Raw genomic sequence first — 22,691 nt, 5'->3', positions numbered from 1 at the left:
GCATTTCTCAAGCGCCATGAGTTTCATTCAATTATTTCCCATCCTATCACTTAGCCTAGCCAACCATACATGCTTTGATGCTAGCTTTCTGTGTATGTTGAGCGTCCCGATGGTTACTCTGGTAGACCCACATGCGTGTTTCGCCAGAGAGGAAGCGATTGCAATTTAGCCCCAGCTCTTTCTCTATCTAGATCTTTTCGGGCAGGATATCTTGGGGAAAGGAAAGATACCCTACGAGCATCAGCGCCCAACTATGTGCATTTTGATTGCTAGATCTGTGTTGGCTTGGCGAGTAACCAAACTCTATAACTTTGCAGTCAGCGCCTTGACGGACTCTGGCGCAGTCAAAACATTGCTCAATCTCTTCTCGTCCAATCCATATGCACCAGGAAGCCAGTCAACTCGTTCACCCAAAGCCATCAATGCTAATGCCTTTCCACTCAGCAAGCAATTCGCCATGCCATACCCATTAAACGCAGCCGCAATCCATTCCCCTTGGCCACTACGTCCAGAAATAGGAGAAGGCACACGTCCAACCACAGGCAATCCATCAGATGAAAACCCCATAACTCCACTCCAGGAGCTAACAAGCTTCCAAGGGGCAGATTCATTCTTTCCAAAAAACCGCGGCAAGACACTCTGTAAATGCGAAACAGAATTCTCTCCAACAAAGCTATCATCCGCCGAAACCGTATCATCGACTCGCGCATTCTCGCCTCCAAAATAGAAGTATCCCGTTTTCGCACTCTGGCCGAGATAATACAGCCCAAAGCCTGACCGTCCTGTTGCAGGGTCGTGGGTGGGTGGATAATGGAATCCCCATGAAACAGAATCTCCCTGGTTAGGGACCGAGGTGCCAGGGTCTTGAACTGTCATCGTACCCTTGAATGGATGAATTCGTCCTCGAAGACTGGGCAGAAGATGTCCTGTATATCCATTTGTGGCATATATGACATTTCCTGCACGAAGTGGGCCACGCGATGTGCGTAGCGTGTAGGGGAACGGTGTCGCGGACTTCGGATCATGCTCCACGCCCAAGACCGGAGTATTCGTTTCAATCGTGAATCGATCTGAATATTTCTTCAACAGGTCCGCAAAAGCTTTTGTCACTAGTCTGTACGGCCAGACTGTACCAGCCGGAATCAGTGCTCCGCCAGCCGCACCATGGATGCCAAAGTCCTGCGCAAGCCACCAGCATTAGATAAAATGATCGTCAACAAGGGGGAAGCTAAAAAGCAAAGAACTTGAAACTTATATACCTTGAGCACCGTCTTCTTATCAAGAATCGTATAAAGTCCCCTCAGCGAAGGATGATCACTTTCCATCCTCCCAATACTCTCCCGAAATTCCGAAAATTTCCCAGCCGTCAAGAAAACCCTCAACTTCTGCAACCGCTGCACCTCACTAACTTCAACCGCATCATACTCCTCAACCAAATCCTTCATTCGCTCTAAATTTCTCAGAGTGAACTTTGCAATTCGCCCCGCCATCTCCGCTCCGTGCATTGTCGCCAAATGCATATACTCCTCGCCCGCATTAGCGGCCATTTGTCCGCCGTTACGGCCCGTTGCACCAGAACATAGAGTCCGAGCTTCTAAAATCGTGACCGTTGCAGCGGGGCTTTTCTCCAAGATTGTTTTTGCGATGGATAGTCCTGTGATTCCTGATCCAATTATTGCATAATTCACCTCTGAGGGTAGAGTTGGAGATTGGGTATTGGCGAGTGGGTGGGGATGTGTTGCCAATAAGACTTTGTTGGGTTTGGTCTGGGTAAACCTGGATCTGCACTGATGAGTTTGGTAACTTGAATGTGTCAGAAAGATTGTAGACTATAATAAATGCAGCTATGCGTCAAACACTTGGTTGGCTCTTACCGTGTTCCTTGGTAGGTGCCATTGTGATGTTTGAACCTTGGAATGGAATAGATCGGGCAGTATAAAGAATTCAAATCAACCAGTCGGAGTAAGAGACGCAGCTCTTGGAAATACAGCCTAGATAGCTAATATCAAGATGCGAGGTTTATAAATTCTGAAAAAACTCCATCTGCTGAACCTGAATGCCCAGGTGATATATGCCCCAGTCTTGTGCGGGGTTTATCTTATCATGACGGGGGCGCGTAGAGCTGCCTCGTTGGGAATGGCTTGCGATATAATGATTCCAAACCTCGGCTTTGGCTGCTATTTGCCAATGCGACGATTGATTGCTAACAACCAAGCAATATGCCGTCTCGCAGTGACGACACATCTCGTACATACTGCTTCTCTTGTCTTTTTTTGTCTCATGATCAGTTTAGCACCTGGGCAACTACCCGTGCGCCATATACAAGACTCTGCTGAGCTGAGACTAGTAAAAAGAAATAGGTCAGGGGGTCTTACAATATCAAAGGAACGATTCGTAGAATCAGCGCACGATGCACATATGCGTGAATTATTCCACTCATATATGATGCTAAAGTAGGCAATACGTCACATGGTCATAAAATAGGCCCCTAGGGGGTATTGTAGGCCCTTCTAGATCCTCAGGCTCCTAGAATTGAGATCTCTTTGCCGATAATGAGAGGATTTTCAAAGTTGAAATCAAAATTTATTTTGTTAGGATTGGTCAAAATCCCTCATAGCCCGAAGTATGCAGCATGGCGTAACCGCATACCGAACTACATTCCGCTTTGAACATGCAAACCAAGCTTTCCAAGCCGATGGGAATGCGAAAGGGTTGTTTTGCTATTCATTTTGAGGAAATAATAAGCATATAATACACGACAGTTTCCCCTGACACCATCGCTCCACCTTCTGACATCTTTGTGTACGAAGTCAAAATGAAGTTCTCCTCAGTCTTGCTCACGGTATTTGCACTTGCCGCCACCGGCTTGGCGGACAAGACTTGCACACCCAGCTTTGACTATTGCTCGGATGTCCTGATCAAGTCACACGGTAGGCTTTCAAAGTCTGGAATTTCATTGTAATAGATATCTGACACATTGTTAGGTTTTACCGAGGCCGATCTTAAGGATGTCCTCAAGGGCACCGACCTTGAGAAGGAGGATCTCAAGAATGTTCTGTTCCACTGCAAGAACCCCGGTGATGTTGGCCACCCCAAGCTTTGCTCGAGTGGTTGCAAGGACCCGGAGCAGGAGGGCAGTCACCACTGCGAGGGGTAAGTTAGCATCAAGCTGCCATTCAACACGACGAGCCTAACAGCTGCAAAGTTAAATTTCCTTCCCTCTGGGTCTCCAAGATCTACATGTAATATCAGTACACGCTGTATCTACACAATCAAATGGTTGTAAACATTAATACTCAAATATTTATCCGTGAATTCTGATACTCCACTTGGAGAACATAGTAGACTCGTAGGATCTAAGCGAAACTCCGTCTGTCCGAAGATTTACCATTCGACTTCTTCCCCTGCGTAGAAATTATTTCCTTTCGCATTCTCCCAACCTGGAACATGAATGTTGACAAACTTTCCATTTTGATGAGGCCCGGTCTTCAGCACGATATCGACCACCTTCTCGGCACCTGTCTCGACAGGCAGATCTGCTCGTGAGCCTCCTAGATCAGTTTGCAACCACTGCATAAATTAGCACGAACTCCTATATCAACAGATCCCGGTACGCAACTTACTCCAGGACTAACAAGCAAGAAGGTAAATCCTTCAGAGGCATATTGTTGCGCATATTGTACGCTCAGCATATTCAACGCAGCCTTCGTGATCTTGTAGGCAGGCGAGCGCGTTTGTTCGTAGACATGAGCTCTGGCAATAGATCCCAGAGTCGTCGAACTGAGCCGTGACCCCATTAGCACCTTGTCCGAGCCATATTCAGCTTCCACAACTCACATGTTAATAACGGACTTCTTCTCCCGCGACGCAGCAGAGGCAAGAAGGCTCGTGTAACCTCATGAGTGCCAGTGACATTCAGATTGAAAATTTCATTAAGATTATTCCTGATCAATTTGTATTAGACAGGACCTTCTTATTTATGGAGAGCAAAACTTACATCCCCTCCACTCCGGCGGGGTTCCAGTCCATTGCACCAGCATTGTTGATCAAATAGTCAAGACCCTTGCCTTGTAACTTCTGTTCAACCAGGCGACTTGCTTCCTGTACGCTTTTCTTATCGGTCACGTCTAAAACGACAAGTTCAACGCGACCGGAAGAAGCACTTATGAGCTCCTTGAGTTGTGCCGAATTATCCTGACGAGCGGTCGCGAAGATAGTTCCCACTTGGCCGCTGGGTAGAGATGCAAGTCGGGTGGCAAGTGCAAGGCCCAGGCCACGCGAGGAGCCGGTAATAAGAAACGAGGCCATTATTTGAGGGAAAAGCTAAGGTGTTCTCAAGGTTTGACGTGTTGGACTGGGGATGCGCTTTAAAGCTTGAAGACCGTCGGTACCTTTTACCTAATCTCCGTTAAAGCCGGCTATTATGATTAATCCGTGGGGCCGCCGGGCGGGGCGTCACAGAAGGCCCTTTCGAGGTCAGGAACTGAGGTTCTTGTTAAGCTTACGCGACCGCAAACGACAAGTACGGCTAGAAAGATAGGTTAGCTCAATCAGCGAGCTACCTTATATCGTGTGGAACTTGAAGTAAAGACTTCACCTCTTGAAAGATTGAGGCGTGTCTATTACGAACCAAGGGTGATGGAATCAATGGGAGTGTACACAAACCCCATCAACAAGAATAGTGGAGAGTCAGAGCATGTTCTTGGTGCTATTCATTGCGACTTGAAATAATCGACTAGTTAAGTTTCTTCTCAAATATCTTCAGGTTCTCTTTCTCGGGGCTCGCTCGTATTGATAAAGTTAAGACTAATATTTGCCTTTTGAGAATTCTCCTAGCTTTCGGGAGGCGGGGAACTGAGTAGGAAATCCTCAAACAGATTTCCAAATGGAAGTGGGAATGGAAATATCGCACTTGTGTGGTCTTGCAGTAACGAACTGCTGCTTTCCTCAATATTCTCGGCACCACACTCCTCTACGGGTAGACCGGCCATGCCGTCTGAAGGATGCCCCGTTTCCGAGACTGCAGGTCCAGTCTTGGTCTTCTCATCATACGCAGGGACATCCACGGCGTATCGTTTTAGGAGGGCCTCGTAAATGGGGTAGAAAGACGCCACCACTGGAAATCGATCAAGTAATTTCTCGAGTATTACCATGCAGAAGCGTGCTCTATTCTCGGAAATCATTTTGATGCCAGCGTTGCCTCGATAAATGTTGACAATATGGATGGAAAGGATTGACAGAACGGGTGCAACACTAAGAGAAACATAATCAGTATCTTGGACATAAAATATTACCAGTGTAGCGCAACTTACATGCTGGCAGCTGCTGGGTATATGAGATCATTTGCGACAACGAATTCCAATATATGAAACATTTGCGTGCATATTTCGAATGTCGGAGTGCCTGGTCCAGTGTTGTGGGAGAATCTAGGATTGCTCCGGTGCAACAGAAGCTGATATTCCCTGATGCTTTTTAGCAGAAATTCCTATACAAGTAATACTTGAGCGTGTTACTGACTGGTACAAAAGATTCGTAATCATTGCCCAAGGGCTGCTGTTCATCGACACGTTTTGCAATTCCGCTGGGAGTGATGAGGGCCACCTTGAGATCTGGTTCAAGCAGACATCTTGAGAGTGAGAATTTGCCTCATCGAACTTAATCGTATAAAATTGATCCACTAGAATCGCTCTTAGCAAAAAGAAAACAGTCTCGAAGTGGGAATCAAAACGCCGATACCTATCCGAGCCAGTTGGACGGCATTTATAGTGAAGCGATTTGCCGCGTTGAGAGTTTCGCCGAAGGTCTCTTGATCAGCAGAGTCTGTCGGTTGTTCAAAATCATCCTCCGCTAGAGGTTTCACGTTGTATAGCCTTCCCTGTACGCGTGGTGGGCGGTCCAACAGCATGGACAGGTTGACATCCATGGCCTATACCCGTGTCAGCAGGCCGAAAGGAAACGGGGACAAAACTGTTGCGGTTGACTCACATAAATCGTCCACCATAGTCTCCGCCATATTCTCCGGTCTTTTTCGCTCAGGCGCATGTATGACTTCCTATCGAAAATTCAGCGGTATCCACGCAGGTTGCGACGGACTCAACCCACTCTTGGTGCATGCCCAGAGCTTGCGCCATTCCCACCGAAATTCCAAGCCAATACCACGGGTCTTTGGGCTCTAAAATACCACTCCACCAGTAGCACATGAGAAATGTTGCTTGAATGGTCGCAACCGCATCGTTTTCATATCCGGCATCGTAAAGGGATTTTGCTCTCCGGTAGAACGTGAGGCTAGCCACATAACGAGACACAAACCCAGCATCAGCTATAGTTTCATCTAAGCAATATATGGTAGAAGCAAGGTAAATGGCGTTCAAAAGCAAGTTTGAGGCTGTGCCCTGATTGATGGATTCAAGCAATCGTGACCTGTCAATCACGGGCAACGACGCAAGCGAATGAAAGAAGTAGGCGTTGAGAAGCTTCTCGCTGATCTCCGGTGGGGGTAGATCAAAGGCACCCTCTTGTTGAAGTCTCTCATTAGTATTTGAGTGAACTCTCTTAATCTCTTGTTCCGTCGATTTTCCCAGCCGAGCCAGCATTGCCCCTTGCAAGCGGTCCTCGAGTGGCCCTATATCTGTCGTACCTCCGAAGGGGTTCCCGAATTGTTGGACCAAGTAGTTCAAATTAGAGCTATCTCCAATATATGGCGTTTTTCCATTGGGTCCCTGGGCCGGGAAACACGGTTCCTGCTGTTGTTCTTCGGGATAGTGGCTGTTCGGCGGGCCCGAAGCGTAGCTTCCGGGGTGGTGTTCATTTCGGGCATTCTCCTGGGCGCTGCTGCTAAACCCACCCTTAGTAGGTATCAGAGGCAGCTTGCGTTTTCTGATTCTATATTAGTTTTATAAATAATTCTCAAAGGCGAGGCATACGCATACCGTCCACGTCGTGAGATGATCGGCCCACAATGACGTCGGGCAATTCGACAGTTGGAGCACGAGACACCTTCACTTCTATCACATTTAACTCGCCTATCATGACAGGCTGTACATGCCACTTTGACTGATGGCCGACTTCCGGCCATTTCATAATCTGGAATGACAATCGCTGGTGTTTGTCAGAGGCTAAGTTCGGCGTTTACAAGTTCGGGAATATCGGTCATTTTGGGACCCACCAAATCGCCGTTTTTTCATGCCTTTGATTGGTCATTTTATGGTTCTACTTTCCCTCATTGGCTATTGTTATTGTTAGGCAGAGCAGGTGTAACTGACTATACTTTTCTTCCAACTCAAGACCTTCTTTACTACTCTCCCCATCACATTCTGCGTTTCTGTCTTTGTCTTTCGTTTTCACATCAAACTTCCATTTCCAACACTCGTTTGATTCATCGAAAATGACCATCTTTGCCCCCCTTCAAGGCATCTTCCGTCGATCGATCATCACAAAGCCGTCACAGTGCCTTCTCTTTCCGAGAGCGTTGCCAGTACGGTGTCACAGCAACTTGTCAAACCCGAACAAACCTTCAGATTCTCTTCTGCCGTCGAACGATACAATGGACGGAGCTGCTGGATATGTCCTGTGAGTTCTCTATATAAGTGCTTTCACGTTATCATCATATCTCGCCTGGTTCTAACTTCATTTTCAATGATAGTACAAAGGCAGACGACTTGATCAACTGGACCAGACAGGGCTCACTTTGGCCCTTGTCATTCGGGCTCGCCTGCTGTGGAATCGAAATGATGGGCACTTCCATGCCACGCTACGATCAAGACCGACTGGGCATCATTTTCCGCGCCTCTCCCCGACAAGCCGATGTGATGATAGTGGCCGGCACCGTGACCAACAAGATGGCACCGGCTTTAAGACTCCTCTATGACCAGATGCCCGAGCCCCGATGGGTCATCAGCATGGGTAGTTGCGCGAATGGGGGTGGATATTACCACTACAGTTACAACGTTGTGCGTGGGGTGGATCGTCTCGTCCCTGTCGATATCTATGTCCCTGGCTGTCCCCCAACTCCGGAGGCACTTTTGCAGGGCATCTTTCTGCTACAAAAGAAGATGCGCCGGACAAAGATAACCCGGGCGTGGTATAGGCGCTGATCGAACCTCTCAAACCTCTCGAACCTCCCATGTTTGCGTTCCCCTTTGCCCTTCCCTTTCCCTTTTACAACCCTTTTCCAACCCTTCATTTATGGAACGCGGAAGAGTGTCACATAGTTCCATCGTCCTGTTTGCTTCAGAGAGAACAATTTATGGATACATCGCTGCAGTAGCTAGGTCAAATACAGCCAAAGCTGTACATTCGTGACAGAATTCATGACCATCCGGTTAGGATAGGTACTAAATTATGGAATACATCCACTCTCTCATTGACCTCTTTGATTGCTTTTTCTTTTTCCCCCTTTCATACTTCATGAGGCACAATCACTGAGGGTGTCTAGGGATACTGTCTTGCAATGGAGTAGGAGAACTGGATCTCACACCCCATACCGCTGAATGGTTTGCGCGGATAGATCGGATAGAACAGGCGGATAGTTTCCCAGATCATCGGGCCATTCGATAGAGCCACAATTAGATCTGATGAGTATATTAAGCTTGTTTAGTGTATTGAGACGGAAGAACTATAATGAACAGTGGCAGCTATGCTGAATTCTTTATGTGAGAGTACGTATGTCATATTCATATAATTATACCGGCTTTATTATATATAGTGTCGACGCCTGTATGCCAAATGGAATATTCCGGAGAAAGGGCGCTGCTTGTGAAAAGCAATCTATGAGCCCGTTAAATAAGTGTTTCTCCCCATCTCCTCCTATACCCTTTCAACCGGACTATGCGCCGGTTGTTCTTGCATGGGAATGTTCTCAGCCTCACGTTCCACGTAGCTATTATCATGAACAACACTGGACTCTGCATGAATGCCGTTCCGACCACCCTGCTCGATTTCAGGGGCATAAGACCAACTATCAATGCCCAAAGAACTGGGGAATCCGATGCCTCGGATGAAAGCTCGACGGCGCGCCCGCGGTCCCCAAGCCCAACCAGCTCCACGCTGGATCGGGAGGTGGTACATGCGGAATCCAATGTAGGCAAAGAGAATTCCCAGCGCAGAGCCAAACAAGACGTCAAAGCCGTGGTGTCGGCAATTAGCCCAGCGCGATGCTGCGATAAATGTTGCGGTTGCGGTAGGTACGAGTGCGAATATCATCATCAGAACTGGCGGTGCGGCACCACGAGTTCTCACTGATGTACGGTCGTCGGAATAGTTTTGGCCTTCGGTTGGGAAATATGACAAGTATGGGAAGCCAACGGAGAATTTGGCGCAAAACCATAGTGTCAGGTAGGCTAGTCCAGAGAACGCAACTGAATTATGGCCCGTTAGCATATAATCCTCCGGTACTTATTAAGTCTGCCAGTTAAGTTGATGTAAGACTTACAGGAGGCGTGGCCCGATGGGAAAGAAGCAAACCCATCCACCCTGAGGAAATCGGATTGATCTTGACAGATCTTCCAGGTGACGATTATGGGTGCTCCGGCAACACCAAGTCCACCGACAAGATTCTCCTCAATGGCGTTGAGATCCGGATTGCATCGCGCAAGCATATCCGGACGTGGTTTTCCGACTAGACTCTTCAATCCCTGAGTAGCCATGTATGCGCCTGCCAGCGACACGGCCAGACCCATCCATCCCGCGTTCCATTCCCAGACCTTTCGCCGTAGGATCTGCGACTTGGAAGGCCGCGGACCACCTTCAGCGGCTGTCCCGGGAACGATGAAGAGTGCTCCGGCAAACACTATCACGGCAGGGGCCAACAATCCAGCAAGTACCAGAGTTGCAGTCGATACGGTCTCGTTTTCTTTGTATGGAAAGGCGATAGTCGGGTCGGTTAGGGAGAAGGGGTGTTGGCTAGGGTCGACTTTGGAAAATCCATATCCGATGAGCGCAATTCCACTGTGGCCGTTTGTCAGTTCATGCTCTCTCAAGGGCACCGGGTGGGTATGCGATGGCAGTTGACGTACATTATGAAGACCCAGTCGATCACGTATGATAGCACGAGGAGCTTAGAGATGCGCGCTAGCACATCTTGTAAATTCATTTCGGCACCTCTTCAGTATATAACTCTCCGCCAAGCAATTGAGTGCACTCCAGCGAGGCGAAAGGTCGATTCTCCTGCTGGTGAAGGGGAATGACGTTCCAATGTGTCGGCGCGTGCGCAATAGCGATCGCGATCGCGGGGGCTAAACAACGATCCCTTGATATGCACCGTGTCTGAGTTAAGGGGTGCACAAAGAAAAGTTCTCAAAGAAAGTGACGGTCGGTGCGCAGACGGATTAATTAGCGAGCAATCGTTGAAGGAAGGAATTAAATTGAAGGAAATCGTCGAGAGAGGGGTGATTTAACCCATGGTCTCAAAAGTAGAATGGATGATTACGCCAGGGATCGCCGGGGGCAAAGCGCCAAGTCAGTGGCTGAGCGTGTCTCTCGTGGGGTCTAGACTCCAAAAGCAGTAAGAGGACAATATAGTCGCCCTTTTTTAGCTTTTCACGCCGCTGGAATCTTGGCTGCCTAGAAATATTCGAGACTTTCAAGTTGATATTCTGTTCCACGTGCGCGGTCGCAGGACGGCGCTTCATAATTAGGAGCAACTGGCTCAGTAAGCCAAGGCAATTTAGGTCGGCAGAAAAGGGGACCGCCAGCGTCCCAAAATTAAGAGTGTTCCCCAGACGAATTACATATGGCTAGAGTCATCTATGCACCTAAATCCCGTGTGTTGTAGTGGTACTCTGTACACTGCCTATGCTGCCGGCTCCTCCTCCCCTTTTCTTCGCTGCTCTGTTTTAAATGCTTGCTCTCTCTCCTCTCCCCTCCAATTAATCCTTTTTCTGCTGTTTACACTCCCTGCCCATTGAATCCGTTTTAGCGTGCATAGCACGAGCTATTGTAATCTCAACAGCTGAGTGCTCGATGCAACTAGGGGTTATACTGAGGAGAAATATTGGCTTAGTATCTGCAATCATATTAAACCAGAATTGTGATCTCAACCGCAGCGGACCCAATATATGTACTGTCCAGAGAGTGTAAATGTCTCAAATGTACTGTTCCATGTGAATACCAATAAAAACGCCATATAGAAGCCACCCGGAGCTAACGATCAATAGGGTTGAGAGGCTGGGGAAAATATCGGCAGATTGATCGACAGCTTCGGACACGATCATGTCATGGAAATCAAGTACTGCTGGTAAGGGAAAATTAAGATGTAGTACAAAATTTTCCAACCGGATAAGATCGGCATGAGGATCTATCATCCCATTGGCTTTTACTTTAACTATTGGTATCCTGCATTTTCTCGGCTTACATAGCTGTACTTCTGTGCCTGAAAATGTGGAGGTGGGTTTGAGTTCTTTATATGGAGTATGTGCATGCATAATTTCAACTTAGAGTAGCGGTGAATGTGAGAAGCGACGAGATTTTGTGTAGGTACAGAGTAGCCAGCTGAACAATCTACGACGATCAGCTACATTATTTACGCCCCTTGCTAGTTCTTGGGCTATAAATAAGAAGTCATCCTACCTCTGCATACTTGCTTAATTTCAAGTTCGCACTCATTTCATTCAATATGAAGTTCTCGCTCCCTTTCTGCCTTGCTCTGGTTACATACATCACGCCCGCCTTGGCTGATGGTGTGGCTGCGGATGTACTATATGAACAACTACTCTGCTGCCATGAATCACCGAAGCTGATAAATATTTAGGTGAATATCAGATACGTCGATGGAGAAGATGAACAAATCAGTATCTTCTCCGACACTGGCTGCTACGACACTGTCAACCCGTATGATTCCTCGTCCCAGTGCACATAGCTATTGCTAATAAAATACTAGCACTACCTCGGTGAGAAGCATTGATGTCAGCCAAGTGGATGATCGCCCCAAGTGCATCTTTTACACGTATGTTACAACTATGAAAAGTAGTCAACGAATATGGCTAACAAGACCAGGGATCCGGGCTGCAAAGGTGACGACTGGACTATCGAAGTCCCTAAGAATTCCGAGACCGGAACGAAGACACAGAGATTCAGCAGGTCATTCATTGTGGCGAGCTTGGAGTGCTTTAAGGCTGAGTAGAGAAGTCCAATCTAGTAACATGGGTTCATACTACTAGTAGTAGTCGATGGCAGATTTTGTTTGGTATTTATGCCTAGCAATACTAGTACTTCTCCTGTCATTCAGTTTCCTGGAGGGCTTCCACTTTAGTGTCTCTGGACGCTCAATTCATGACGCGAGCCATCTCTATTCATAAATTTGAAGTTCCAGAGTAGTAGCTCCTTAATCATAGTAGGATTCATGTTCCAACCATGAAGGTTGCTGGCCAGCTGCCACAATCGGGCGATTTCGACAACTTGAATATAGTCTTCGAAATTTCAAGTTCGGAAGAAAATAACTCACAGGGTCACAGAGCTATCACTGCGTAGGTAGTACTAGGAAGATTCAAGCCCGGGAGTTTGGGGTCTTTGCGGATATGCCTGCCAGTGGGTGCCACTGGCATCTGGGCAGTGGAAATATATTTTCTGAGTCCAAGGTAGTAGTGCCATTATGTCGATGAATTTTCAATGATAGTAAAAGTTATCATGTCACTAGAAGTAGGTTTAGAAAATGATCAATATTTCAAGGTTATTGTGGGAAGATGGCAGGATCAAATTTCTTCTATAGACCTCTATAATGTTGTATTTTGTGAGAGAATAAAATGCCTTTGAACGTAGTGGACCTTTTTTTTGCTCCTTTTAATTCATATAACCAAAAAGTACCCATCCTTTCATCCAATTGGGCTTGTGGTTTAGTGGTATAATACTCCCTTAGCATGGGAGTGGTCCGGGGTTCGATTCCCCGCGAGTCCATTTTTTGCTTCCTTTTCGTGTTAATTCTTGGCATTCGTCTGATATTAACCAATGTTAGTGGGGATCAATCTTTTTTTCACATTCTGAAACTGCTTTTATGTCAAAATACCTTTGTGTGGCCGAGAAACTGAAGTTCGTTTAACTAGGAAACGATATACCATACATCAACAATATGCAAATTATTCCTCCCAATCAAAATTCACCACAATGCGCCCGGCAACTTGCCCCTTGCGCAATTTCTCGACACCTTCTGGCAACCGATTGATAGGATAAACCTCGCAAATCTGATGTAACATACCCCGTTTCGCATAATCCAACGCTGCAGCCGTATCACTTCGACTACCGACCAAGGTCCCCTTGATACTAAGATTCTTAAAAATAAATTCGCAAGGATCTGTCCCTAAAATCATCGTGCCCGCAGGTGGTAGCCCAATACACATTATCATAGAACCAATCCGATTTCCAATGAAGGAGACGGCAGTCTTATACGCCGCAGGTGCAGTGACGAAGACACCGTGGGCTCCAACCCCATCGGCAATCTCGATGACTGCTTTTGCGGAGTCATCAGTTTCAATAAAGTCCACAAAAGCCTCGGCTCCCATTTTAAGTGACAGTTCGCGTTTTGAGGCCCCGGTATCTACAACGATAGGTCGCATTCCCATTGCCTTGGCGAGTTGTACACCCTGGATTCCGACGCCGCCACCACCCCTGGAAATACTACCCAGGATCCGGCACGAAGGTTGGATTCGACGAGCGATCGATAGATCGTACTTGCGCTGCACATGATCGGTGCAGCGATTTCGTCGGGAATTCCATCTGGGATTGGTGATGCATACCGGGCGGGTGAAACTAGGTATTGCTGATATGTGCCTGAATGAGAGAGTGAGTACAAGAATTATCAACATCAGTGTCCTTTTTCTTCACTAACCAGCCGTCATTAGGCCACTATGAATAGCTGCCTTGCAGTATGTCTCCTTGTCGACCAAACACATAGCGCACGTTCCACAAGTATCAACAATCGGTTTGACTCCAGCTCGATCGCCCAGCTTGAAATTCTTTACATTCGCACCCACCTTCACTACGATACCAGCACCCTCGTGGCCCGGAGATCGCACGCCAAATGTTGACATGGGCGGCATACCAAGATCTCCCTGCATGAGATGAATATCTGATGAACAAAGTCCGGTAAAGTTGAGTCGGATAAGTATATCATCAGGTCCTAATAAACCTCTCTCAGCATGTGCCGTCTTCCGTGTAAAGAAATCATTCCGGCTAACACATACCGGGCTCAGGCACCGGCACCATTTGCACCTCAACCCGAAAGTCAGGCCCCTCATTAACCACAACCCCAGCTTTACAAAGCTCGGGGATGTCAAATTGCAGAGTTTCGGTTATAGAGCCCATGGTGAACAATCGGTGCAAGTGCAATGTGCAAGTGATGAAGAAGTTGAGTCGACAACCCTAGCTTCAACTGTCTTCTCTAAGGCTATAAGAACCACAAAGTATAGTCTTTTCAGTACCGAGGCAGCTGACCTTGAAAGCTTACCGAGCTGATGCGACCCCTCTTTTGAAATGTATGGTTCTATGTTGTTACATTGCTGGCGGCCGGGGTTCCCTCTTCTTGGGGATGTGGGGAAGCACATCCTTCCATGGATATATCCGATCGGCCGATCTGTACATCACCAGCGGATCCGCTTTGAAATCCGTACCCATAAAAGACATCAACTTGTGGGATGCATTTGCCCTCATAAACAAGAGAATGATTATGGAATGGTGCGTACTGGATATTCGTTTGAGTGCATCGGTCGCTGTTTGGCTGCATCCCGTGTGACAAGGAGCACGAGTATTGGGGTAGGATAGGTTTTGATCAAAACCATTTTTTCATGAATGAGACTACACACACTCAAGAGATATGTATACCTAGGTATCTACAGCACAGTTTGGTGAGGGTGGAGCTGGTTGAATTAGAGGGTTGTGAAGTTGTGAATAGGAAAAGTGAGAATATCTTTTTGGATTGAATCATGGTGGAGACCTAAATGTATCCTGAAATTTGTCAGCTCATATTATTTCAAATAAGATAGGTCCAATATGCACAAAAGTATTCACAGGCACGCCAGGTGCATCGGATGATCTTATTCTTCTCTTCATCTTCTTTCCACACGTCAACCTAATAAATGCCAAGCCTAGCCAAATGAGACGGACGCGCCCAGAATCGATATGGAGCGGAGCTTATATTAAACATCCGGCTAGCCTCTGGAAATAGACCTGAATGTCTTTGCCTCTGACATACTCGTAGTTAGCTAGATCATAAAATAATGTGTAACAAGACAGGGGCAACGATGTGGGGCAGAAAGCCCACTAAAAAGTGGAGAAATGCCATGTCAACATGAAGCAGCGACAAGTTTCAAGACCGAATAGCCAATAAAGTCAAAGCAAAAGAGCACTTGAAGCAGAATGAAACAACTTATGCTTAAGCACGGATTAGGGGTCATAGATTTCCCGCCTAAAGCTCGGCAGAGTGGATGAAACTAATATACACCATTACTGTTTTGTCCATCTCCGTCTCGCGGCTCTATCCCCATCCGGACAACGATTCAGGGATTGGGGAAACAGAAGTTTTAAATCGGATGAATTGAGGACTGTGAGTTCTCTAACCTAGCCTATTTGCAGGACTATAGCCACAGGATGTGTATAGTGTAAACCGTGGTGAATGCCGATCTCCTGCGATGCCAATGTGGTCCATTTATCCGCCGGTAAAACATGGCTGTTTTGGCTGAAGAGGTGGCGCTTTACTCCGTGGGTTAGTCTGTGGAAATGGCGCTATCCCTGAAGACTCGGCCCTGGATGTGGATCTGGGATATAAAGGTGATACCGCCTCGATTTTGACAGCTAGAACAGCACAACAGTTTCAACCAGCTTCACGAACCAAAATGCCGTCTTTGACTTCCCTGCTCTCATTCTTCACTCTGGCTGCTGGAGCCCTCAGTGCCAGCTCCGAGCTCGCCAAGAGAGAGACATACACATCCAGCTCAACTGGAACCAGCAATGGTTACTACTACTCGTTCTGGACGGACGGCTCGGGCGATGTCACCTATTCCAATGGCGCCGCTGGTGAATACAGCGTGACCTGGACTGGTGACAATGGAAACTTTGTCGGTGGAAAGGGATGGAACCCTGGTGGCAGCCGGTAGGATTTATCACTGCCCAGTATATTTTTGAATTGACGCATAGACTGACCCATTTCTTTAGTTCGGTGAGCTTCTCCGGCTCCTACAACCCCAGCGGTATGTATTTTTCTTAACTAAATGTCTTAAATCCTTTCCATAAAACTAACAATTTCAACAGGAAACAGCTACCTCTCCGTCTACGGTTGGACCCAAAACCCCCTCATCGAATTCTACATCGTCGAAGACTTTGGAACCTACAACCCCTCTTCTGGTGCAACGAAGAAGGGCACTGTTACTAGCGACGGCAGCACCTACGATATCTATACCAGCGAGAGAGTCAACCAACCTTCCATTGAAGGTACTGCTACCTTCACCCAGTACTGGTCTGTTCGTCAGAACAAGCGTTCCGAGGGAACCGTCACTACTGGCAACCACTTCACTGCCTGGGAGAACCTGGGTATGGATATGGGGTCTTTCAACTATATGATTGTTGCTACCGAGGGCTACTTCAGCAGTGGATCTGCTGATATTACCGTCAGCTAAATGGTATGAAGAAAATTGAACTTTGGAAACTCAATGGAAAGGGGAAGCCGACATTTTGAATTTTGGAAACTTGAGAGGAGAACTTGAACATGTCAACTGAGATGCTTCGGAATATGAGATAGTTCAATATGTGCGATACGGGAAGATTGACCTTTTTTTACTTGTTTTTCTCTACTTTAGTAATTGCAAGGATTTCTACCCACTTCACTTGATACACCCTGGAAGAATTGATTGCGAAACACCAGGACCCAAAGCAATAACAGCACCAGCCAAATCCTTTCGGATTTAAATAAATGGTCTTCGACGGTCTACGATGTTAACCCCGCGACTGACAGGTCTGATCGGGAAAAATGTGAGACAGGGATCTAGCAGTGCCGCACTCGTATTACAATACTGCGCGCACCCCACCTGGCGGTGAGGGTGCGCGTCACAATTAGAACAATTGTCAGAATTAGAACAAATTCACACAACCAGCCTTCGTGAAGCTATTACCATCCACCATTATGCCGTATCGACCCAAAATTGACGAATCTCGTGTGGCTGAGGCTTGCGAAGCCGCCAGTCTCCTTGAAAACCCGAATTTGTCGCAAATCGCGAGGCAATATGGTGTTTCATATGGGGTATTGCGGGGACGCATCCGCCAGGGTAAACAGCCTCGTACAGCACCAAAACCTGAAAATCGAGCTCTTGATAATACTCAGGAGGAAGCCTTGATTCTGTGGATTGTGGAATTGAACAAATATCATATGCCAGTAACCCCGGCGTTGCTCCATGAGATGGCGCAGCTCTCGTTAGTTCGCGCAGGCTCAGATCATATCTTAGGCGATCGCTGGGCTTATCGCTTTATTAAGCGTTTGCCAGAGGATGTGAAACTATCGCCAGTGAAGCAGAGAACGAAGGAGTATAAGCGTATTAAGGCAGAGGACGCATGGAAGCTCGATGTGTGGTATATGAAGCTGAAAAATGTGATCAAAAAGAATACCCCAGCACGGTTGGTATACAACTTTGACGAATGTGGTTTCCAACCAGGAAAAGGCAAGAATCGAAAAGTGTTAGGGCAGGAAGGAGGGCCTGATCTTGGAGAAAACGAGCATTCAGAGACTATTACTGCTCTAGAGTGTATTGCTGCAGATGGTTGGTTTATGGACCCGTTGTTCGTTTTTAAAGGTACCACCTTCCAAGAAGTTTGGTATGACAACAGCGAGGGCCTTCCACCACGTACACTTACAGCAGTCTCTCCAAATGGCTGGATTTCTGATGAACTACTTCTTGAGTGGCTTGGTCACTTCCAGGAAGCAACAAAAGAGCGAGTAGAACCTAATGAGAAGCGTATTATGATCTTTGATGGTCATAACTCTCATCTTACGGTTGAATTCCTCGAAAAATGTCAGGAATATGAGATTTTACCAATCGCATTTGAGCCTCATACAACTCATATATCTCAGCCTCTTGATGGCAAGCCTTTTTTGGCTTATAAACAGCATTTCAAGGTGGTTAATAATGAGATGTCGTACTTTGCAGGTATGCCGGCTGGTAAATCAGAGTTCTTAAGAGTCATCACCAGAGTACGCGCCCGTACTTTCAACACTCGAATTATCCGAGATTCGTTTAAAGAACGTGGTATTTTCCCAGTCAATGGCAAAGATATTGTTAAGAAGCTTCGTATGAAGCTTCCAATAAGTTCTGAGGACCTTGATATCGATACATCTCAGCTACGACTACACGGAGAAGAGCATACACCACCTCCTCCTGAACCTGGATCATCCAGTATTGAGAATTCACCTCCAAAATCAATACAAGCTGCCAAAAGGAATCATCGGAAGCTGGAGAAGCTATTCAGAAAAGAGAGAATATCCCCAAAGCTTCAGCGAGGGTTAAATCGAGTTCTGAAACATCAGGGTGTTATCATAGAACACGCAGCATTAACCAAAGATATTGTTCGTCGTATATCAGCTGCACGTCGTCCTCTACAACGCCAGTTTCACAAGCGACAGGTAAAGCCACTCTCTGGCTCTAATATACTGAGTGTACGTGATGCCAACTACTCAATTAAAGCCAGAAAGGAGAAGGAAGCAACAAAGGTCGCAAAACAAGCTGCAAAACGAATAGGCCACAAGCTCAACCAACCAACAGCAACAGAGGTTTCACAGGCAAAGCAGGCATCATTAGATGCGGAAAAAGCTGCCCGAGAGGGTGGATTACTTTTTTGGTTCGATTCAAATCCAGTGCGTTGAAAAACGTTGTAAATAGTTTCAATTTGTTCTAATTCTGACAATTGTTCTAATTGTGACGCGCACCCTCACCGCCAGGTGGGGTGCGCGCAGTATTGTAATACGAGTGCGGCACTGCTAATTCGCATCTCACTCGTACAGCCGAACCGAACTCTATGACGCCTCTGATTGACGGTGTGGGCACCGACCCACCGCTGCATTCCCCACGGCGCAGCTCGAGAGAGCAAACCCATTGGCCGTGAGCATCACGCACCCCATTTCGAGATCCAGTTCGAAGATCCGATGTAGCTGGAATTGATCTTTCCGGTACGTATCTGAATTTTGGGAAATTTTGTTTGCTAGCTCGACAAATGACAATTTTCTGTGGGAATCGGGTGATGTAACCGTGCTTATAGAGGATGGGGTTTTCAGCTACTCGTAGGCCTTGCACAAAGACCTAATGCAGTCGGAGGGCTATAAAGGATTGCGATGCCTCTCGTGCTAACTGATCCTTTTATTTCGCGGAAATCTCAATTCCACGTTCCCCACCTTTCTACTTGGTTCTCTTTGGAAAGATCATATCCGATATTTCCACACTATGGCATTGAACGGCAAAGTCGCACTGATCACTGGAGGTGTTAAGAACCTCGGTGCAGAGTCAGCGAGAGAATTGGCTGGCGTTGGAGCAAACCTAGCTCTGCACTATAACTCCGAGAGCAGCAAAGCCAGCGCCACATCACTGGAAGCTGAGTTGCGACAGAAGTACCCCAACCAGAAGATCGCTTTTTACCAAGGTGACCTGACCACCGCGGGAAATGTGGATAAATTATTCCAGTCGGTGCTCAAGGACTTTGGAAAGATTGACATCGTTGTCAATACGGTGGGCAAGGTGCTAAAGAAGCCGATCACCGAGAGTTCCGAAGAGGAGTACGATTCGATGTTTGCGTGAGTTTCTCTGCTTCGAGGGTCCTCGAATTGCTTGCCCTTCACATTTTTTACAGGACAATTCCGTTAATTGACCGTAAATATATCACAGAATCAACTCCAAGGCTGCCTTCTTCATCCTGAAGGCTGCGGCTACCCACGTCTCCGACGAAGGCAAAATCATCAGCATTGTGACCGCTCTGTTGGGTGCCTTTACTGGACATTACACCTCGTATGCAGGATCTAAGGCACCAGTGGAGCACTTTACTCGTGGTGTGTGCAAGGAGCTGCAGGCACGACGCGTGAGCGTGAACAATGTGGCTCCAGGCCCGATGGACACTCGTAAGTGGTTCCGCTTTCAAAGACAGCCAACGGCTAACCATTAATATCTATGAAATACAGCGTTCTTCTATCCACAAGAAGAGCCCGAGGCGGTGGCATTCCACAAAGCCAACGGCATGGGCAATCGGTTGACGATGGTGCAGGACATCGCGCCAATCATCCGCTTCCTGTGCACGGAAGGCCCTTGGATCACCGGACAGACGATCTTTGCGAACGGTGGATATACGACTCGTTAAGGGTGAAGGTAGAATAGTAGATACTCGTGTCGTACGAAATATTGAATAATGAGATCAGATAATAATAAGCAGAGCAATAGACAACGAGCAACCAGACCAAAAAGGTAGCCCTATTTCCTCTTACCTGTGCAAACCTATAGGCATATCTAAATAGGCATGCCTATAGACGTATTTAAGCATGCCCATTATTAAACCCGCCTATTCATAGACATACCCTGATCTCTTTCAAAAATGCTAGTCATATGAGGTATTCAGTAGCAAAATATCTACCACGGAAGTCTAACATACGACTCAGTGCAAACAGGAGGCATTTCTCTAATCGATCCATGCAAAGCCCATTCCGCTAACTTCTCAGGCTTCTTCTCCACCTCATCATGAACGGCCAGCAACCACTTATAGAAATCCTCCAGATCGGTATACATAATTGTCCAAATATGAAACCAATTATTCGAATTCCCCTCCTCACGATCCCGAATGAGATGGGCTTTTTTTGAATTTAGTACTCGCGCCCTCATCTCCATCCACATCTCATACCGTTCCCGAAGAAACCCCAGTTCCTCCGCCGTATAATATTCACCAGTGAGTAATTCTTTTTTGCTTTTGGCAATATTATCGGCTTCTCCGGCGATACTGCGGATTTCTTCTCTCATTTGCTTGGGGAACCTCCTTAGTTCTGGCTCGAAGAGGAGACAGTGGAAGCCATGACCCAGTCTATATGTAAGTCCTGAGGCTTGTTGTAGGAGGATTTTCTTGAGGTCATTCATCAACACTATTCCAAGTGGACCTGACCCGTACTTCTTAGCGTAGCATTCATAACAGCGTAGTTCGTCGATTTCTCTTTCCGAGAGTCCATCTATTAATATGTTAGCGTTGCTATCGATGCCTATATCATGCTGGAATCTGCCGCCGAAATACTGACCAGGACCTTTGCATAGGAGAGTAGATCTTTCTGAACCTGAAGCAAACATCCGGTGTTCCTTCCACTTCTCGCAATATGGACATCGAACCATGTACATCGTCCGGAAACGATCGCGTACATGAGCCCGATAGATTGCGTAGGACGGCGGGTCATTGACCGGCCTTTTTTTTGTCAATTCTTCCCAAAATCGAGGATAGTATCGGTCTGTGGCGGTTGGAATCCTGTATTGGCGGCCCGTTGTATATGAGGTTTTGACCGTGCCGTCGCTACCCTTCAGTGTGGTTTTCAGCTGACCGGATTGATATTTGCATTCATGACATTTGCGTAGATGTCGTTTATACCCGCAGCGCATGGCTTCGATGGCTTCTACCTCTGTTTTGAATATAACTTCCTTCTCATCCGGGCCTAGATGGATGAACTCGGAGACTGTCATGTTTTCGAAAGTTTCCCACCCGCAGTCTAAGAGTTCATGATATGTGTCTTCGGCACGGTGGGCGTAGGCATTTGCATTCCAGCGTTTCGAAAGGGCAATTGTGTATCTTCGCCGAACCTTTTTGGCTTCGATATACTGCTCGGACTGGTTGCGCTTTTCACGCCCGATATGTGGTAAGAAAGGGCTTGTCTTCGGGGCTAAATCCCAAGTTGTGAAGTGGTCTGATGCTGGAGAACCAGGGACAGGCTTGCGGTATGCCAGCCGGAGAATGGAGTGGTTATCAAAATATTCATCTGATAGAAGACGAAGACATCCGCTACATGCCCAACGCATCGCCTTCCACTCGGGTGTTGTCCATCCTGGACTAAGGTCGTTGGTCGTTGAGTTGAAGAGTGGAATGGTCCCACCTTCTTTTTCGTCACATTCTAGTTGGAGCAATCTTTCGACAAGGTGTTTCCGGGCCGGTTTGATGATCTCCCGAAAATGATGACTGGTTTGGCTGGCAGATATCAAACCGACGGGGTCTAACAGACGCAAAATGACGCATTGAAGCTCGGTGGGAATGGTGCTCAAAGATGCCATCTTCCAAGTTGAACTGGAACAGTTTTGATTTGGACCCCACTGGTACACACCTTTAATATTTGATTCAGAGAAGACCACGTGAAATTGGGGGAGGGGGGGGGGGGTCAAGTTCAAGTAACTAGTACAGACTAGTACATAGTAGTGGGGGAAGCGGTTGATATAGGCAAAACGCTACGATTGGTCAGATCTAGAATATCAAGCTAGCTCCCTTTGGATTGGTGGCAGATATCTTCATTTTGGAGAGAGTAATCGCTTCAATATACACGTTACTGTTTACACTCTCTTAATTCGTCTCTACCAGAGTGGCGCTCTATAGTGCGGGAGCTGGCGAAGACCACACCGGTCACGTGATGGAACGGGGCATCTGACATATAAAACCATGTGACACTTCTCAGTCACGTGGTTATCACTGCTGACTACTCGCATATTCTGCCATGACAATCAGCT

The 22,691-nt window shown here is 47.1% G+C and overlaps 11 protein-coding genes across 11 annotated transcripts; 5 read left to right on the top strand and 6 right to left on the bottom strand.

Moving 5' to 3' along the window:
• Positions 1 to 303: 303 nt before the first annotated feature.
• Positions 304 to 1,829, bottom strand: N7509_013100 (NAD(P)/FAD-dependent oxidoreductase; the record flags this gene model as incomplete). Its single annotated transcript, XM_056637737.1, has 2 exons — positions 304 to 1,179; positions 1,260 to 1,829. Coding segments are annotated over 2 exons (1,446 nt in total), but the record flags the coding sequence as incomplete, so codon positions are not given.
• A 1,151-nt stretch (positions 1,830 to 2,980) lies between these two features.
• N7509_013099 (uncharacterized protein) lies at positions 2,981 to 4,308 on the bottom strand (the record flags this gene model as incomplete). The annotated part of the gene is made up of 6 exons (XM_056637736.1): positions 2,981 to 3,144; positions 3,297 to 3,328; positions 3,389 to 3,570; positions 3,624 to 3,780; positions 3,838 to 3,885; positions 3,998 to 4,308. 6 exons carry the CDS (start codon positions 4,306 to 4,308, stop codon positions 2,981 to 2,983), a joined length of 894 nt encoding a protein of 297 aa, XP_056481243.1.
• A 524-nt stretch (positions 4,309 to 4,832) lies between these two features.
• N7509_013098 (Zn(II)2Cys6 transcription factor) lies at positions 4,833 to 7,075 on the bottom strand (the record flags this gene model as incomplete). The annotated part of the gene is given in 7 exon segments (XM_056637735.1): positions 4,833 to 5,253; positions 5,313 to 5,462; positions 5,518 to 5,688; positions 5,706 to 5,926; positions 5,986 to 6,052; positions 6,103 to 6,882; positions 6,930 to 7,075. The coding sequence occupies 7 exon segments, from the start codon at positions 7,073 to 7,075 to the stop codon at positions 4,833 to 4,835; spliced, it is 1,956 nt and encodes a 651-aa protein (XP_056481242.1).
• Positions 7,076 to 7,384: 309 nt separating this feature from the next.
• N7509_013097 (NuoB/complex I 20 kDa subunit family protein) lies at positions 7,385 to 8,093 on the top strand (the record flags this gene model as incomplete). The annotated part of the gene is made up of 2 exons (XM_056637734.1): positions 7,385 to 7,569; positions 7,643 to 8,093. The coding sequence occupies 2 exons, from the start codon at positions 7,385 to 7,387 to the stop codon at positions 8,091 to 8,093; spliced, it is 636 nt and encodes a 211-aa protein (XP_056481241.1).
• Positions 8,094 to 8,805: 712 nt separating this feature from the next.
• On the bottom strand, positions 8,806 to 10,090 carry N7509_013096 (phosphatase PAP2 family protein; the record flags this gene model as incomplete). The annotated part of the gene is made up of 3 exons (XM_056637733.1): positions 8,806 to 9,356; positions 9,431 to 9,945; positions 10,014 to 10,090. The coding sequence occupies 3 exons, from the start codon at positions 10,088 to 10,090 to the stop codon at positions 8,806 to 8,808; spliced, it is 1,143 nt and encodes a 380-aa protein (XP_056481240.1).
• Positions 10,091 to 11,611: 1,521 nt separating this feature from the next.
• On the top strand, positions 11,612 to 12,118 carry N7509_013095 (uncharacterized protein; the record flags this gene model as incomplete). The annotated part of the gene is made up of 4 exons (XM_056637732.1): positions 11,612 to 11,689; positions 11,747 to 11,826; positions 11,876 to 11,941; positions 11,992 to 12,118. The coding sequence occupies 4 exons, from the start codon at positions 11,612 to 11,614 to the stop codon at positions 12,116 to 12,118; spliced, it is 351 nt and encodes a 116-aa protein (XP_056481239.1).
• A 949-nt stretch (positions 12,119 to 13,067) lies between these two features.
• Positions 13,068 to 14,292, bottom strand: N7509_013094 (uncharacterized protein; the record flags this gene model as incomplete). The annotated part of the gene is made up of 4 exons (XM_056637731.1): positions 13,068 to 13,704; positions 13,725 to 13,758; positions 13,817 to 14,056; positions 14,172 to 14,292. The coding sequence occupies 4 exons, from the start codon at positions 14,290 to 14,292 to the stop codon at positions 13,068 to 13,070; spliced, it is 1,032 nt and encodes a 343-aa protein (XP_056481238.1).
• A 1,526-nt stretch (positions 14,293 to 15,818) lies between these two features.
• Positions 15,819 to 16,598, top strand: N7509_013093 (glycoside hydrolase family 11 protein; the record flags this gene model as incomplete). The annotated part of the gene is made up of 3 exons (XM_056637730.1): positions 15,819 to 16,075; positions 16,138 to 16,172; positions 16,234 to 16,598. The coding sequence occupies 3 exons, from the start codon at positions 15,819 to 15,821 to the stop codon at positions 16,596 to 16,598; spliced, it is 657 nt and encodes a 218-aa protein (XP_056481237.1).
• Positions 16,599 to 17,101: 503 nt separating this feature from the next.
• On the top strand, positions 17,102 to 18,832 carry N7509_013092 (transposase; the record flags this gene model as incomplete). Its single annotated transcript, XM_056637729.1, has 1 exon — positions 17,102 to 18,832. The coding sequence occupies one exon, from the start codon at positions 17,102 to 17,104 to the stop codon at positions 18,830 to 18,832; it is 1,731 nt and encodes a 576-aa protein (XP_056481236.1).
• Positions 18,833 to 19,406: 574 nt separating this feature from the next.
• N7509_013091 (uncharacterized protein) lies at positions 19,407 to 20,310 on the top strand (the record flags this gene model as incomplete). The annotated part of the gene is made up of 3 exons (XM_056637728.1): positions 19,407 to 19,753; positions 19,845 to 20,074; positions 20,135 to 20,310. 3 exons carry the CDS (start codon positions 19,407 to 19,409, stop codon positions 20,308 to 20,310), a joined length of 753 nt encoding a protein of 250 aa, XP_056481235.1.
• Positions 20,311 to 20,456: 146 nt separating this feature from the next.
• N7509_013090 (F-box protein) lies at positions 20,457 to 22,244 on the bottom strand (the record flags this gene model as incomplete). Its single annotated transcript, XM_056637727.1, has 4 exons — positions 20,457 to 20,470; positions 20,525 to 20,544; positions 20,599 to 21,163; positions 21,230 to 22,244. 4 exons carry the CDS (start codon positions 22,242 to 22,244, stop codon positions 20,457 to 20,459), a joined length of 1,614 nt encoding a protein of 537 aa, XP_056481234.1.
• Positions 22,245 to 22,691: the final 447 nt, after the last annotated feature.

The sequence above is a fragment of the Penicillium cosmopolitanum genome (genome assembly GCF_028827165.1).
Source record: "Penicillium cosmopolitanum strain IBT 29677 chromosome Unknown utg000012l:1.0-3308103.0:1.0-3310761.0, whole genome shotgun sequence".
Classification (NCBI taxonomy): Eukaryota; Fungi; Ascomycota; class Eurotiomycetes; order Eurotiales; family Aspergillaceae; genus Penicillium; species Penicillium cosmopolitanum.
The sequence above is the reverse complement of the archived record's forward strand: the minus strand, read 5'-3'. Positions and strand labels throughout refer to the sequence as shown.